This window comes from Cheilinus undulatus, linkage group 7 (genome assembly GCF_018320785.1).
Source record: "Cheilinus undulatus linkage group 7, ASM1832078v1, whole genome shotgun sequence".
In the NCBI taxonomy this organism is placed as follows: domain Eukaryota; kingdom Metazoa; phylum Chordata; class Actinopteri; order Labriformes; family Labridae; genus Cheilinus; species Cheilinus undulatus.
The window spans coordinates 16,332,990-16,350,292 of NC_054871.1; the positions used below are offsets into that span (position 1 = coordinate 16,332,990).

Genomic DNA, 17,303 nt, shown 5'->3' on the forward strand with positions numbered 1-17,303 from the left:
ACTGCTGTAAGCTATTCTGTTTAAATAAATGACTTTTTTTATCCCTTTAGACATTGATGAGTGCTCGCTGGGTGGGAACGTTTGCCATGATGGACAGGACTGTGAGAACACGATTGGCTCTTACAGATGCGTCATGCGCTGTGGGCGGGGCTTCAGGAGAACAGCTGATGGGCTAAGCTGCACAGGTACATCAAAAACCTTTATTTCACTCAGTCATTATTATTGCTGGTCTGACTATGGCAATTTTCCCTTTTATTAGATATCAATGAGTGCCAGGAGTCAAATCCATGCAACCAGCACTGTCTGAACACGATAGGAAGCTACAGATGTGCCTGCGAGCCGGGCTATCAACTCAGGAACAGACGCTGTATAGGTGAGACAGTGCCATCTCTCCACATTTAAGCTTATGAAAAACTTATTACCTGAAAACACAACTTTTTGACTTACTAATGTTTGCTTAAAAAAAAGTTGTTCCTGCACTTTTCCAATCTCCACAGATATAAACGAGTGCAGACAGAGAGTCTGTCGATCAGATCAGCAGTGTAAAAACACACGGGGTGGTTACACCTGTATTGACCTGTGCCCTCGTGGTATGACTAAAGGTGCCAATGGGACATGTATAGGTGAGGAAGCACATAGTATTTCTGCCAAGCTGGAGATGATTCTGCAGTGCATATTTAAAACATTTAAGTTTTTTTTTTTTTTTTTTATTGCACATTGATTTGTTGCTCTTTTTCCTGCCTGTAGACATTGATGAATGCAGAGACGGCACTCATCAGTGCCGATATAATCAGATCTGTGAGAACACTAGAGGAAGCTACCACTGCACATGTCCGAGGGGCTACAGATCTCAGGGAGTGGGAAGGCCATGTGTCGGTAAGATCATCGCTTATAGCTCATGTCCTTTTAAGCTTATAAATCAATAATATAATGACAGTACAAATGCTTCATTTACAGTCATAAGGCAGCTGATATCTCACTTGCTTGTGTGCAATCCAGATTAACATGAGCATCCATTATGTTCACTGCTCTGGCTCATACCTCTCCTCAGCTTGCTTGCTTCTGCCAGCACACTTTTCTCTTTGTCTCAGTGCTTCGCTTCTGTTGAAAGTCTGAAATAACTCTGCTGTCACATTCAGTGCAGTTTGGATGTTACACACTGCCAGTTGCTTGCATGTAGCATCTCTGAAATACTGCAGTAAAAGTGCTGACTAACATTAACATGAAATGCAAAAGCTTAAAGCATGTGGTTATATTTTATAAAGCTGCAGTTTGAAGTGATGTTTATTTGCCTCTACTGTCAGACAAATGCAAAAAGCAAAAGAGAGTAGGAAAGAAGCGCAGAGATAGGGAAATAGAAGCAAAGAGACCAGCACCAACATGTCTCACATCTCTCTGTCACTCTGTTTCCTTTCACTCTTTTCCACCTCAGACTTTTAAAAGTGTTTCCTTTAAGTTTGGATCTGGCTATTTCCTGGAGTCGCTTTGTATTGGCCGGCACTCACATTTGCCTTTCGTGACATCACTAACGACATGAGCTGATGTCTGTCTTTGTAGAGTATCTATCAGGCATTACATTGGATTTGTACCTGATATTAAATGTGAATATTTGACAAATTTTTTGAAAAAATTTGAACTGAATTTAAAATGAGAATCAATGTTTTAATCATTAAAGCATTTATTTGGTATGAGGTTCTCTCTCATACAAGTTGTGTATTTATTTCTCAATACATTTCCATCTTAGGGACATGTAAATGTATTGTTGAACACTGGGGAAAATGACCGATACCCTTTTTTCCTTCCTCATCCTCATCTCCCCATTTTTCATCCATCATCTTCTCCTGTTATTTTTGTACTTCCTTCTTCCTTTTCCCTCTTTGTCCTCTTGCCTTCCTGGTGCTGGTCTCTCTTTATGTCGAGGGCAGACATAAATGAGTGCGAGCGGCTCCCTCAGCCCTGCGCCCACCAGTGCATCAACACCCCCGGCAGCTTCAAGTGTACCTGCCCACCAGGGCGCCAACTGCTGGGTGATGGCAAATCCTGTGCTGGTCTGGAGCGCCTGCCCAACTATGAGAGTTACTCGTACGGCTACAGGACGTCACAGTCCTCTCCTGAGCGACTCTACCACAACCTGGCCTCTCAGAGCTACCACTCCTATGCAGCCAACACAAGGGGCCGCTACAGGAGCCGGAGCCGCAGAGAGGCTGACGCTCATTCATCCTCACAGGGTTTCCTGGCTTGTCAGCAGGGGTTTGAGTCCTGGGGTGGCGCCTGCGTAGGTAACTATAGATGACAGGCAGGGATGAGATGAGGGAGAGGATGAAAGCTGTGGCTTCAAAATTATAACTAAATACATCACAATATGTTTTTCTCTGTGTTGGAGCCAAACATGTTTACATTTTGGTCCATTTCCTTGCATAACTTAATTCTACTTGATCTTACTACCAGGCACCTCATTTTGCATTACAGTAGAAACAGAAAAACAAACTCTTTCATGCCATTGGCTATCAGGCTGCTTAATGCTGACAGCTGTTTCTGAATTAAAGCCTGATTCCTATCAAATGGAGTATATTGTAAGGTGTTTTGGTATTTATTTGTTGTTTACTTGCTCCTTGTAGGCGTCGTCATCATAGCATGGCTGAGCAAATATGCGGGGACACCTGCAACAACAATGGAGGATAGTGAGGCAGTAATGTATTTGGTTCTCGGTCTGGAGGAGACAAGTTTTGCACCAGAGATGGTTGAAAGCAGCAGGATAAAATACTACTACTAAAAAGTGTAGAAGAGTTTGGGAAGTCCTACAGCAGTATGAGTCTAACAGAGAGAGGGGTTTGGGACGCTTCTATTTGTGATACTCTGTGACCATTCAGTGGCCAGCAGACGTCACATTTAGCGTCATCTTAGCTCAATTGGAACATCATAGGGAGCAATGACACAAAAAAGAAGCAGGTAGCAGGCACAATCTTATCAAAAATCGAAAAAATGAGGAGGGTCAAGACAAGTCATGTCGGTACCTCACATAGTTGAAAGGAATCATCTGTTTTCATTTGATCTCTGAACAAGAGCCAGTATTTGCAACACAGCACCAGGTAGAGCCTTGACTCTTTGCACAAGTCTTCAGGTGTGTGAATGAATAAAAACAGCTTGTGAACATGGCAGCATGCAGCATTTGTGAGCATTGCACCATTACTTAACATAGCATCTAAATAACATTATATTTATTCTGTTCATTTTATGTATTATTGTCTGTTTTGTAATATAAACAACTTTAATTCACCTTAAAATTGTGAGTATTTGTTTTTAAAATTAATTTATTCATTCATCTTTTCATCAAGGATATCAGGATACCAAAAAAGAAAGTAGAATGAAAGTCAGTGGCATGGGCATTTGACCCAAACAATAACTTGCCAAAGTGTCAAAAATTAGAAGGGCCAGCGCCACCACAACTGATTTAACACACATTCATCAATAGTAAAATATTTAGGGAGGGCCTCATTGACACAGCTTCCAGGGCCACAGACATTTATGTGTGCTGGCCTGCCCTACAGTAAAGACAAACAAAAAAACAAGTATGGCTCCAACACTGATTTTCTCTTTAATTTTGTGGCTGTTTGTGTGAATCTGTGCATGTACATGTCACCAACAGACATCAACGAGTGTGAGGTAAGAGATGCCTGTCAGCACGAGTGTTTGAACACACCAGGGAGCCACAGGTGTCTCTGTCCTGCTGGTTATCGCCTCATGACCAACGGCAAGACGTGTCAGGGTGAGGACCATCAGCCTCTCTGTGTTTCTGTCATTATTTCATCTGGGGTTTATTACACAGCATGCTGAAATCATGATGGTTTGTGTATCTGCAGACATAGACGAGTGTCTGGAACAGAACATCCAGTGTGGAGTGAACCAGATGTGCTTCAACATGAGAGGAAGTTATCAGTGTATAGACACACCCTGTCCACCAAACTACAAGAGGGATCCAGACACAGGGTATATCTTCACAGAAACAAGGATTGAATGAAGAATGGATGAAACCTTTACTGTCACTCAATTTGTCTTGCACTTACAGCATATGAAATTAAATGAGGATAGACATCAGGAAAATACAGGATGTCCCACACAGAACATAGGACATAATCATACAGAAAAGTGAAGTCACTCAAATTGAAGCTGAAGGAAAATCAGTTAAACTAATAATCATCTCTTAAAACGACTTGAAGATCTACCAGTAGATCATGTTGTAGAGGTTGGTGACCCCTACTGTAGACTATGTGTTGTGAAACCTGTGTGAAAAAATACTCCCTGTTTATGAAAGATGAAAATCAAGTCTGTAGTCTAGCCAGGGGCTGATTAAAACCTGGATGTTGTTTCAGTGATCTCATCCAGCAGTGTCTCAAAAGGTGTTCTGAAGCCCAACAGTGGTGGCCACCGCATTGGATTCAACAAAACTTTGGATTAGTTAGTAATAGGCAAAGAAGTGGAGATGCAGAAGGTCTTAAAAGTCCTAGTAAACATTTTCAGCTTGTTTATGTGCAGACATATGAATAACTCTAGGGCTTAATAACGTCAAACAAAAAGATGAGTTAGGAAAAATCTCACCCTAGCATGTCCCAATAAAGAAGTAAGCTATGGAGACCAGAGCTTTGTTTTAAGTAGGCTGTAAATATATTTTATTTTGTTGTCAGAATAGACATTTTGATATAGGACCTAAAGGGGATTTCTTTGCTTTAGGAGCCAGCCTCAAGTGGACAGTCAAGGAACTGCAGTTTCTAAGATTTTTGGGTGAAATGAGTTACTGAAATGATGAGCTTGTATTGGTTATACATGAGTTAGACTCATACTAGGACTAACCTTTTTGTTCACTGCTCTTAATATGTATATATATGTATGTATGTACAGTGCTTAACAAATTTATTAGACCACCACCCGAAGTAAGGTTTATGCCACAGCTGCCCTAAATTAACAGCATTGGTAAAAATTGGTAAAACCAAAAATCATTTTTTATGTTTCTGCAATGGTTAATGCACCAATATATAGAAGCTCTTTAACCGAAATGATATTTTTAATGCTAAAATATTATTATTATTGTTATCCATGAAATTTCAAATTTACTGATTTACAAAAACTGAAAAAATAGTAAAGCACATTATTATTTCTTGATTAATATGTCAAATGATAGAACAGAAAAATTAGTTTTAGTGGTTGAATGTTACGCTTGATTAATTTCTGACTTCTCAGAGAAGCACAGTGAGCCGCTCAAATTTGGGTATGAAAAGGTGAATTCAGTTTGGAATTCCTCATTCCTGTTCAAAATGGTAAAACATGGAGAGCTCACTGAAAATGAAAGAGTCCGCATTAAAGCACTCCATGATGCTGGATGGTCTCTGAGACAGGTGGTCTAATACATTTGTTAAGCATTGTATGTGTATATGTATTACTACTTCCTTGCTGTACCAAGCATAAATCTGGTGTCTCTGTTGCAGGTTTTGTCTGAAGAACTGCCCACCAAATGACCTGGAGTGTGCTCTGAGCCCTTATGCCCTCGAGTACAAGCTGCTCTCTCTCCCCTTCGGCATTGCCGCCAACCAGGACTTGATCAGACTGGTGGCCTACACGCAGGACGGGGTCATGCACCCCAGAACCACCTTCCTTGTGGTGGACGAGGATGTCGCGCTACCATTTGCTTTGCGAGATGAGAACCTGAAGGGGGTGCTGTTTACCACACAGGCGCTGCGAGAGCCCCGAACGTACCGCATGAAGGTACGAGCCCTCTCCTACAGCGAAGATGGAGCAATCGAGTACCAAACCACCTTCATCGTGTACATTGCAGTCTCTGCCTACCCTTATTGAGAGCACTTTAAGAGACCCAGGACAGAAGGGCAGACTGATAAAACCATGAGTGAATGTGGTCTTGGAAAAGCTGCCACATCGGTAAAGAGACTGAAGAGGACACTTGGTGTTTGTGTGATTGAGTGCAAAGCCCTGAAGACACGAGGACAAAGATTCAAAGTGTAACTAATCCAGGCCACTGGAGGTTAACTGGATGTTGAATCAAACTGGCTATTTATTGGCTTAAATCCTGGAATATCCTCCTCAGTCTGCCATGGTAGTGTTTAATTATTTTTCTTATTTTTCCCCCTCTCCATCAGGATTTATTTATAACATAAGCAAGAATATCTTTCTCGTAGCAGAAGCACCCACCTCTGGCTGAGACAGCACACTTTTATTTACATCTACCCATCATTAAATTATTGGGAAGTGCTTGAACCAGAAAAAGAGCAGTTTCCCTCCATTTTTAAGCCAGAGTTGAGACTGTTTAGATATGGTGCTTGAATTTACTACAGGAAACTTGACCATCACATCTTCTGCATCCTCAGGTAGCAGCTTTCATAAACAGAGGGGCATCAAACAGAGACCCTATCCCATCGTTGCACATTGACTCTGTTTATACCTTTAATTAAAACCCTTCCTGGGTGATCTAATAATTAGTGGTACGCCTTAATGTTTTGTGTGAGAATGGACAGCTTAGACCACACACTGAGCTGGTCTGGGATGCCCTCATTGGTTCAGTAATGTAAACACTCAGGCATCATGGGCAGCATTACTGGCCTCCCCCTTAACTGGGAGAGCCATGCTGCTTGTGCTGGGTGAAAACAATCATACATCAGTCTTTTAAAATCAGCAGATGTATGTTTGCATGTGAGATCACATCTAAAGTACTCAATGAAGAAGCAGTGTTAAAGCAAAGTGTTACCGGCCATTGTTTTCTTCTTGTCAGCTGTTCACCCAGGATGGATGTTAATAAAAAAAATGTAAACAGTCTCACTGGTAAGATCATCACTGTGCCATACAGCTCCATCCAATAATTCATGCCAAGATGTATTTTATTTTTATGATTTGTACATAGGTTTTTTTTCTCATAATGTATTGCAATACTGTTACTATTGTTACCATTTTGTAATAAAATGTTATAAATGAACACAGATTGAAGTAAATCTTAATATTGTACAGTATATCTGCAGCAGTACTCCTGCACAAACCAGGTAACCTGACACGCCAAATAAACTTTCATATATCCACTGCATGGGATATATTTCACATCCACATCCATCCAGAGTGATAAAACATATATAAAAATCATTTATTTTTGGGCTTTTTCTAGAAAGGAAAGTAGATAAATATTCAAACTAAAATGTAAAATAGTGAAAAATGACGGGAACATGGTGGAAAGTGTCTACAGGCTGGATTTAAAGCGAGGCCACCTGCTAGAAAATGTGCCAAAATGTGTGCAAAAGAAAAAAACATCAGAGGTAAATGTTCTGATCAGCATTCATACCTTTTATTTTTTTGTCAAAAACGCACAAACATAAAAAAGGAATATTGAGTAAGGCAGTTTGTACATCAGTCTGGTATGCTCCCTCGTCTTCTCGGCTAGAAGAGCATCTCTGTCTGGAAATACATGAAGCAGAAGAGGATAAAGAAACAGAGCTGTTCTTTTCCTACGTTTTCATGTAAGTTAAGACGTTACTGCATTAGAAAAAGGGATCTAATGTCTGGATGCATCATCACTGATGACAGTATTCAAACATGGACGCCCATGTCTAAATATTAACTGATGAACCATGTGAGTGAAACAAAAGCTTGTGATGTGTTTTAGAAAAAGCAACAGTCACTGAGAAGTTTCACTCAAACCAAACATTACGCTTGAGCTGAACTGCTCTTATCAGACTGTACAGAAGGAGAGATGCTTTCTTCTTTTAAAACTCTTTTTTTTCACACACCATCACTTTATCTTCAAAATTATTCTCTAATACACACGGGAAACTAAATCCTAAACTTATCTTACATAATTTTCATGAAACAAAATAAAGCATTTGGCAACAGACATGATCTACCCGATAAGGCAGATAAAACTTTACAAGTTTTCCTCCTCGTATTATTAAAGAAAAGGAAATTAAAGGTTATAACAGTGTGTCTTTAATCTGCCAGACAAACCTTTAAAAGGAGGATTTTCTTTGAATGAAAACTTATTTAAACTCAAATTCAATACAAAAAAATCCTAGATTTTTCAAGAATAGACAAAACTTACAAAAGACAGGTATGAAATGCTTACGAAATTATCTCTAAAGTGGGATCATGCATTGATATTTCTTTTATAATCACACAAAATTCCCCCTTTATTTCCAGAAATCTCCATTTCATTATTTTATTCCAGTCCCTGCTGCATGACAAGCATGCTTGCTCTTTTTTAAATTTAATTTCAATTAAGAAGGGATTTTGCACTGCGGCAGAAAATACTACTATTAAACAAAAACAAGAGGAGGATGTTTAATCCGAGATTATTTTTCTGTTAAATATCAAAATAAAAACTATTTGTTTCAGTCTGAGGGTGATTTACCTGAAGGTAGAGAAGAAAACGAAGCTTGTATAAAGAGTACCAGCAGACAGCCTGTACAGTATGAGAGGGTGCTTATGTGAGTCAGACATCCAGAGGATGTGAGTTACAGTAAAATGGGATTAATATGAGTGGTGGTGGAGATGCATCGTGGGTAATAATCCTTAACTGGGGCAGCAGGCGGTGTGAAAGGATGGATAGATTTCACCAACCCCCCACTCACGTCTACTCTGTCTCCCGTGGGTGTGCGGTGACCCCCATGAGCAAATCCAGCGGCCTCCATCTGTGACTGTGCTTTTCAGACGACTCCTGCTGCTAACGTGTCGGCGACGAGAAGATTAACTGACACAGAGTCAGGATTTTTGGTTCCATCATGAAGTCTCTGCTGCAGAGAGAGTGATGGAGAACAAACTTAGAGAGAATCAAACCCTGTTTGTGAGGAGGAAAGCGGAGGACACGCTGCCTGGAGTCATGCTGGTTGTGTTTGTGCACACGAGTGTGAAGCTTTGGTGCACAGCAGCAGCTTGCATCTCTTTTTGGCTTTTGATCGTGGAAACGGAGGTGGTCTAGTGGCAAATCTGCTGCATATTTTCCTTCCATTCTTCTAATTAATTTTGAGGAATGAGATGCATTGGCTAATGTAGTTCAAGCAAAGTCTTAAATTTGGTTGAAAAAAATTGTTTCTTTTTTAACCCCTCTGCTCTCCCTGCATTCTATTCTGATGTTTTCACACATGCATTAAAATCCTGAAAATATCCTGATTTTTTTGCTGTGAGGTCCCTGTTTTCACTTGGAATTTTCCTAGCAAACCCTCCAGTACTACTTCAGTGTCAAGCTGAGATGAGCTGATGTTTGAAACAGATAAAAATATTCAGGTAAATTCACTTCAAGTGTGTAGGTTCGGATGATGTTTAAATCACAGGACAAGTGCAATTTTTATGCGTGTAATGAAGCTGCTTCATACCCTTTACTACTGTCCTTTTCTACTCATTTGTTGACACTGTGGAGTTGTCTTAATATCGCACTGATATATACGAATAAAAACGGTCATTTTAGTGTCTGCTATCTTGTGTTTCCACAGTGTCTTTCCCTCCCATCAGACAGGGAAAACTCCCCACTGTGAGGGACATGAAAAAGCAACTCAGAGTTCTGATGCAGGCTGTCCTGAAACTTTCAGGAGTGGATCTGTGAATACTGCTGTAGGTTCTGAGAATATAAATGTCATTGGAAGTGGGGGGAGCACAGACGTATGAGGTGAAGAGTTGTCTGTAGCACCCTGTGAGGAGTATGGTTTAGTAGGCTGTGATCATGCACAGAAACAAAGAAGAAAACCCTCTTTTATAACCAAGTGTAACCCAGATCTGCGCTTCCTTTTTGAGCCTAGCCTGAAATGCAGCAGGACACTGAGGTAACATGGGGTTAAAAAGACTGAGTTTTTTCCTTTTCAGTCCCTGTGCGGTCTGTTAGATTACATGAACAGTTCAGTGCTGATGCAGTCCTCCTGTATCCGTCAGTGATGTGGAGAGAACTGCTTCTTTTAGACCGTCTTCCTCGCTGTGAGGACCCTGACGATGCTGCCCACTCCTCCAGCTGCCAGAGCCTACAAACACAGGAGGAAGAATATCAGCAGGCTATTTATAACATCTTCGGTCATCTCTGGCAGCTATGTCCAACAAAATACTCACACTTGATACCTCATACATGCAGCTTTTTACTGAATATTCACAGTATTTCACTTAAAACTGTTCAATACCTTAACCATTTTTTAAACCTCTTAGCTGCAGTTACTCCAAATAAAACATCGCAGTAAGATAAGATCACAGATTTGTGATTTAACAAGAGTAAAAAGAGGGCAGTAACTATGTCATGAAATTTGGGACATGATCATCCTGGAGGGTTTTAGTCTAAATCTTGTTTGCTCCTTTCATCTGAAATGCTTCTTCTATGAGTGTTTTAACCATTCAGCTGAAAAATAGAAACTATTTTGACATTATTTAACTTATCAAGCAGTCTTTGGTCCAGGTTAAATAAGGCATTTTGGGTCAGTTTCTTTGTTAAACTGTCTAAAATTCTAAGGGTGCCATTCAAACCAGGTGGTCTAGTTTGGGACAAAACCTCTGATCTTGCATGTATTTTCACAGCTAATATCCATCCAGCCTCACTCAAAGTGATGTGAATTTTATTTGCTTTATTTTGAAATCCAGATCATTTGACTCAGATCAGTAATAAGAGACAACGTTGCAGCTCTTGATTTGGTACCGTTCAGCTTTTAAATGTCTATTAAAAACAAAAACAACAAGGAGCAATATAATCTATAAAAAATATAACAGCATGCATACATACAGGTATGGACACTCCATAAACACCAAGAAGTTTTATTCAGCTTGGACAATGCACAGCTGAGTAATTAACAACCTTCTGCTTGACAAAACCATGCAAATTTGAGGGCTCACCATGGCCAACCCTTTTGAGTGACAAAAAAGTCTTGCATAACTATTCATCTTCCAGGTCCCCTCTTGCTCCATGCTCAAAGAGACTTTTGTAGAGCTCCCCAAGATGCATCTACCCACGCCAAAGTCAAAAGAGTGGGCTTTCACTTTGAAATCTGTTAGACTGAGGCAATACTGCATGGGCATTTTGGAGACCCACACAATATCGAAATTTTCGCAAGACCGGCTGTACCTGCAAAAATTTACAAATTTTCATAAATGTTAAGCGCCTCAAAAGTCCATCAGATGACGGTAAATAATAATAAGAAAATCCCTATCAGATATAATCTCTATCACTCAGTGCTCAGGCCATAAAAATTAAGAAAAAAAAGGAAACCAGCTCCTAACACTCACATCAGTGTTTTGTGTATGAACAACACACCACTGCATCTCCTAACTTCTTGCCTTGAATTGAGACAACATTTCTATCTAACCACATCCCACAAGGTTTACTGGATTAAAAGTGTATCACCGTTTCCTACAAAATCATGTTTGTGACAGAATGAGGGAGAAAACATCAGTATAAAACATGGCACATTTGTGTTTGTTCATTATCAGTGATATGGTGATTACCAGTCAACACACTGCTGTAAGTCTAGCTCTCATGAAGGTCTGTGCAGGGCCGGAGTACCCTGACAGAGAGGTGTAATACTCAACATCGTTTGGGATTTACAGATCTTAAATTTGGCAGTTAGAATCAGCATCTTTCAGAGGGTTTAAACTAGTGGATTTCCTTTCCTTGTTCTTGCTGTTTTTTGATGATGATATAAAATGCAAGAGTGTGAATATTCACCTTTTCATGCCACTGCAGCAGGACGGCGCTGCTGTTTTCTGACGGCCTCTCGAAACCTTTGTAGATGTATTTCATCAGCAGGTCTACGCCGTTCTTATCCAGGGATTGGACTCCTTTCTCAATGTCGCTGCTTTTAAAGGCGCTGAGGACCTTCAGCACCAAACCCTCAGCTCGCTCCTGAAACACATACAGAGCTCCCGTTATTACAAGCCTGCTTACATCTTCCAGTGCTCTTCATCAAGCTTCTCTCTTATCTATAATATATAAGATGGGCGAGTTTCAGAGCAACACAAACTGTCACTTCAGAAAAACTTGATGCAAAACTTTAATCTGCTCTGAAATTACCAAAAGACTTTAGCTGCATTTTAAAAGATGCATTTGCATCAGCATGCAGCCATATGTGAAATAACACTAATCTCTTTTACTTCAAGAGAGTTCAAGGGGATTCTTAAATGTGGTAAATATTTTAACCATTATAGGCAGAGAAACTTAACCCACCTTGACATTCTGGTTCTTAGTGTTGATTGGAGGGTTCTTCAGAACTGCATGTAAAGCCTCCACGAGGTTTCCTGTACACAGAGGGTTAAGGATACAGCACAGTAGGGACACAGCAAAAGTCAGTGCGTTTACATGCATACTCAAGTCAAGCTATGGTTATAGCGCAAGCAGGCAGCTGCACTGTACTCCTGTCTTTATCCCAGTATACATGAACAGGAGGAAAAGTGTTTTAATGACAGGAGCATGTCTGACTCTGCTATAGGAGATGGTGATGTGCCCCCAAAGGACCTTCAAAACAGCAGCAACTAAACGGTCGTATGTTGAACTATGAAATAATAATATCTACCCATTTGAACATTTTTTAAAAATCTATTCTTACTGTTTTGATTTCTATTCTGTTCTGGCTCTTAATATATAATATCTGACTGCCTTTACGTCTCTGGTCCTTTTCATGTGGTTGGGTTCCAGTGTTGCCTGGATTCATCCAGGTTAGTTGGGGTGTTCGATTTTATTTCACATTTAATTTTTCTTCAGGATTCTTATGTTTCTAGGTTTTTATAATGACTTGATGATATGTTCCTGGGGTTTTATAATGTGTCTCTTGGATTATGATGATGTTTGGGTCACATAAATGCATAGTTGGCTGTTCTTTTTATCATGGGTGCTTCTGTTGCTGGGATTTTGTCTTTCTTAAGTGTTATTGTGCTTATGTTGTGACGCTTTATTCTTATTTGTGATTCTGCCTATTGTCAGAGAACATTGTAAACCTCCCTTTTTAAATGTACCATACAAATAAATGTATTAGCATTATAAGGGATGCACAATATTGGATTTTTGCCGATATCCAATATTTACAGATTAATTTTAGCCAATACTGATATCGATATTTAAATATGCTTTGCGGACAATAAATTTCAGTCCTTTTGGACACACTTTAAGGTTTGAGGATGACCAAGGAAACAAACTTTAGTCCTTAAAAACACTTTAAAGAATGAGGATAAAGAAAGAAAAAGACCTCAACAGACATAGGTCTGTTGGTTCAGCATACTCCACTAATTTCTTAGTATTTATGGACAAAATTTACTGTTGATATATGCTGAAATACACAGGTAAAATATCAAATGTAAATATCGGCAGAATTTTGATATCTGCAGATACCGATATTTGTCTTTTTAAGCTAAAATCTGCTGATACCAATAACAGACCGATAATATCCTGCATCCCTAATTATTATAATTTGTATTATTATTATTACTATAACTATTAATATTATTATTATTAATTCCCTAGCCCTAAATATCATGCTGTTAATATTGTGTGTGAAGGAAACAGAAAGCTCCAAACACTTGTAGTTTACAAAACAACTTCATTAGACTTCCTAAATGCTGTGCTTCCTTAATTTTAGGTGTTTATTTTTAACATTGAAGATTTTTAACATTGACCTTTGACCCTCCACCAGAGTGACATAAGGAGGGAGGTGACTGTCTTCAATGAGGAAGTGGAGCTTTCTTCTGCCTTATAAGGACTATTTATCAAAAACTAAAGACTCAGCTGGATACAGACCCTACAGTTACTCTTCAACACAGCTAAAACTTCCTTATTTTTATTTTCACCAGTAAATTAAAATTACGTACAAATTACAGGAAGATTGTAAAACATTGGCAAGATATGTGAAAACAACAGGTTTTCTGCTAATTCAATGAACTACAGCATTGAAAAGTAAAAAAAACATCTAAAATAATCTATTTTGTTAGTCCGTATCTCTTGGATCGATCAGAAATTGCACATCCACACAATATAAATTGCACTAATACGTTGGAAACGTTTCGTCGCTGGGTCTATTTACAGTTTTGGGTTATTGAAAACAAGAAATTGTCCAATGTCGGTTGCATATGGTCTTTTTTGCTGTGGTATCCAAACAGGTATTCCTGACTAGTGGTATGATATCAGAGTTTGATTTATGACTACTCTAATCACAGAGGGGGGCAGTTTTAAACTCAAATCCCTGATTCTGCATCACTTGCCGTGCTAAGCTAATTTACAGATAGTAAACAACTTTAAGAGTTCAAGAACAATGTAGCTAATAAATTGTTACATTATAGTTATACATATGCATGCAAGCTGTAGGTAATTTTCATGCACAGCTTGTGCAAACTGGGAGCAGAAATCCCAGGAATGTGACTGTCAGGCAAGTCTGGACACTGACAGGCCTACTTGAAAAACGCCCATTCATAGAGGCAGCAGCAGCAAACACAATATAACGGGATGATGCGGATTATTCTAGGAATTAGAAAGACAGTAATTTATCAACTGTGCCTGTTTTTTACCCCGTAGATAATGCATGCTAACAAACATGCTAGCTAATCATGTATAAAGGATATTGTCTGATGAGGGAGTCCACCTCTGCCTCGTCAGGACCCAGCTGGTTTTCCCCTCCGTCCTCCTCGTCCACAAATTTGTTCTCGTCGTATTCGTCCACGTCCACTCGTCTGAAGCGGGCGGACACGGTGTTTTTCGACATGTCGGTGGCGGTTTAGGTCTTATATACCGTGCAAAAAACAGGAGTGTAGATAAAGCGCAACCCGGCCTTTTTTTCTCCTACAGTGATTTTCTTTGATACGGCTAGCTGTCACCAAGCAGCTTCCTGACTTCCTCCTCTTTCCTCTCTGTGTGGTGTTTGCTTCCACGGATAGGACATCGCCCCCTGCTGGTCAGAATTTACAGGAAGCTTTCTGCGCTTACCACCGTTGGCCACTAGGTGGAGGTAAAACATAACAAATGAACCCACTGCCTGACCCTGCAGCAAATGCAGGCTATTCATGATTCAACACATTTGGGTACAATCTCGAAAAGGAATGTCAATTTTTATCGTAAAATGTGACTTTTTAAATTAAAATAATTATTCAGCTTTTAGGCAGCCCACACCTGGAATACTGTATAGCAAACACTAAAACTGAGTTCAGAAAGGTCAGTTTCAAAACACGATAAGGAACTACCATGTACATGATAATAACTGCTTTTAAACTTTGCTCCAGTCCCTGTGACTATTCTTATGTACTTGTGTCCGTTTACTGTCTTGTCACTGTTTTAATGTACTCAGCGTCAATGTAGCACTCTCTCAATGACATCACGAGATTAAATAAAGGTTAAATGAATGAATAATAACTTTATTAGTATATCACGTTTCAAAACGGAGTTATAAAGGGCTTCAGGGCATAAAAACAGACACCAACACAGGTTTTCACAATTGCTAAAACATCATTTCCTATTCTCTGAACCAAATGCTCAGATACAAAACTCTGAACACAGTCTCACTCTCTCAAACACATTTTTCATTGTAATGGCATAACAGAAACCACTGGAGGCAGAAGTAAGACACAATTCAAGCACAGTTGCCACCTCTAAATACTGCCTGTCAAAACTCCAAATTAGGTCTACTTAGACAGCAAAAGTGAGATAAAAGTTATACAAAAATGGCTGGAGATGATCTGAGGAGGAGTAGTGTGATAGGTTGCAGACTTTGATCAAGAGGGAGAGAGAGAAGACAGAGAGGAAGACCACCAAGAACAGACATTTCTAGGGATGTATGATGTTATTGGTGAATTATTGAGGTGCAGATGGCTGAGCAATTATGCCATGCCCCATGTATGCAGGAGGAAATATTAAATATTAAAATGCTCATACTTACTCTGTTTTCTTTCTTGGTTAAAAAAAAATGGCTTACAGAATGAATTAAGGTTTGAAGTGAAAAGTGCTGTTTCTCTTACTTTAGTCATAATCATGGTAAATTGTAACTAGTATTTTCAGTTCATATTTTTATCTGTACACCCCTCATATAAATATTAAATATGTTCTTTTGAAAAATGTCAAACACATTTCATTTGAATTCATGAGAAAAAGTAGATACATTTGGAGCATAAACTGACTCTGAGAATAAATAAAATACACATTTAAAAAAAACTTGTAACTGTGCATCAGAGTTTTCATTCAGTTCAAATTTAAAATCATTTAACTTTCAGACCATGAAACCTTTTTTCATTTCAAAAAAGTTCAACTTGAAAAAGAAGATAAATAAAAGAAACAACAAATAGTTGTAAAGGTTAAGAGCAAAACAATGTCTGATACTTAATTATATAACAATATATGTTTTTTAATGAATGGATAGGATCACAAAACTTTCACACTTGGTATTAAATTTTTTTCCCTTCAGTAAAATAAGATTAGAACATCACCATTTGACAACAATTTCAGGTCCTCTTTAAAGTCCTGATTGGAAGCTTGTACTGAGATTGACGACTACTATTGAGCAGGCTGTTTCAGTGGGATCAAGACCTCTGTGAAAACAGTACAAAAGCATTTGTTCAGACCAGGGCTGTCAAGGTTAATCACATTAATTGCAATAATTAAGGTCCATATTAGTGCATACATTTTGTTAAATGCATGCTTTATTGTCTCTTTCAGCAAACTTTGGTGGAGCCACATCATGATCCCCCTGCAGCCACAGTGATGCGACATACACCCACCACTGCTCCTTAATGTCTCATTTCACTTTAACAGATAGCTCAGTGGATGAGTCGAAAGTCATCTGCACCTCATGACACGAAACATTTACCTCTATACTGCTCCCTTATTTCATTTTCAATCCATAACCAGTCCCTTTTCCGTGGTTTAGTTCATGTAAAATGTTCTACCTGTTACAGCAGGTCTGTATTCAAACAGGAAGTCAGCTCATGTTTGTTTAAGACACTAGAAAAATGCAAAATGACACAGTTTTGCATGTAAAATAGCAGAATTTGAGATTGCCATATCAGGGATGCGATTGATCCCGATTAACTACAGAATTAACACAACAAAACTTGTACTCTTTTGACAGCCCTAGTTCAGACTCTTAAGTTTAAGTGTGAAGTTTGGACCCTTATGTGTAATTTTTTGTTTTAGACTAAATCCTTCTACGGAAAGTTTCAGTCACAGACCAAACAAAAGGGTGCCTTAAGTGTGCAATAGGCCAACTCTTGCATAATATTCCTACTAACCCTACTCTGTAATTTCATGCATAGCTAGTCTGATAGGACCCCCATGCTGCTGACTCAGTGATTTTATCTGAGTTTCTATTAGCTGGTATGAAAACAGA

At 39.1% G+C, this 17,303-nt stretch overlaps 2 protein-coding genes across 2 annotated transcripts in view; one reads left to right on the forward strand and one right to left on the reverse strand.

Annotated features, from left to right (window-relative positions):
- hmcn1 (hemicentin 1) overlaps positions 1-7,215 on the forward strand; it is a 120,873-nt gene extending 113,658 nt beyond the window's left edge. The window contains exons 100-107 of the mRNA XM_041792071.1: positions 51-185; positions 260-373; positions 498-623; positions 748-876; positions 1,926-2,279; positions 3,647-3,766; positions 3,861-3,987; positions 5,481-7,215. Coding sequence (XP_041648005.1) covers positions 51-185; positions 260-373; positions 498-623; positions 748-876; positions 1,926-2,279; positions 3,647-3,766; positions 3,861-3,987; positions 5,481-5,847 — 1,472 coding nt within the window. The 3' untranslated portion in view covers positions 5,848-7,215. The remainder of the gene's footprint in view (positions 1-50; positions 186-259; positions 374-497; positions 624-747; positions 877-1,925; positions 2,280-3,646; positions 3,767-3,860; positions 3,988-5,480) is intronic.
- Positions 7,216-7,320: 105 nt separating this feature from the next.
- On the reverse strand, positions 7,321-14,835 carry arpc5b (actin related protein 2/3 complex, subunit 5B). The gene is made up of 4 exons (XM_041792072.1): positions 14,554-14,835; positions 12,173-12,245; positions 11,675-11,851; positions 7,321-9,992 (listed from the first exon to the last, which is right to left on the reverse strand). The coding sequence occupies exons 1-4, from the start codon at positions 14,691-14,693 to the stop codon at positions 9,930-9,932; spliced, it is 453 nt and encodes a 150-aa protein (XP_041648006.1). The 5' UTR covers positions 14,694-14,835; the 3' UTR covers positions 7,321-9,929.
- Positions 14,836-17,303: the final 2,468 nt, after the last annotated feature.

Bases quoted from the DNA above. Each gene is read 5' to 3' on its own strand.
- arpc5b (XM_041792072.1), bottom strand. From the start codon at position 14,693: ATGTCGAAAAACACCGTGTCCGCCCGCTTCAGACGAGTGGACGTGGAC. The intron at 12,246-14,553 runs ATATCCTTTATA...CCCTCTGTGTAC, and splicing joins GTGGACTCCCTCATCAGACA to AGGAAACCTCGTGGAGGCTT. The intron at 11,852-12,172 runs GTGGGTTAAGTT...TATGTGTTTCAG, and splicing joins CTAAGAACCAGAATGTCAAG to GAGCGAGCTGAGGGTTTGGT.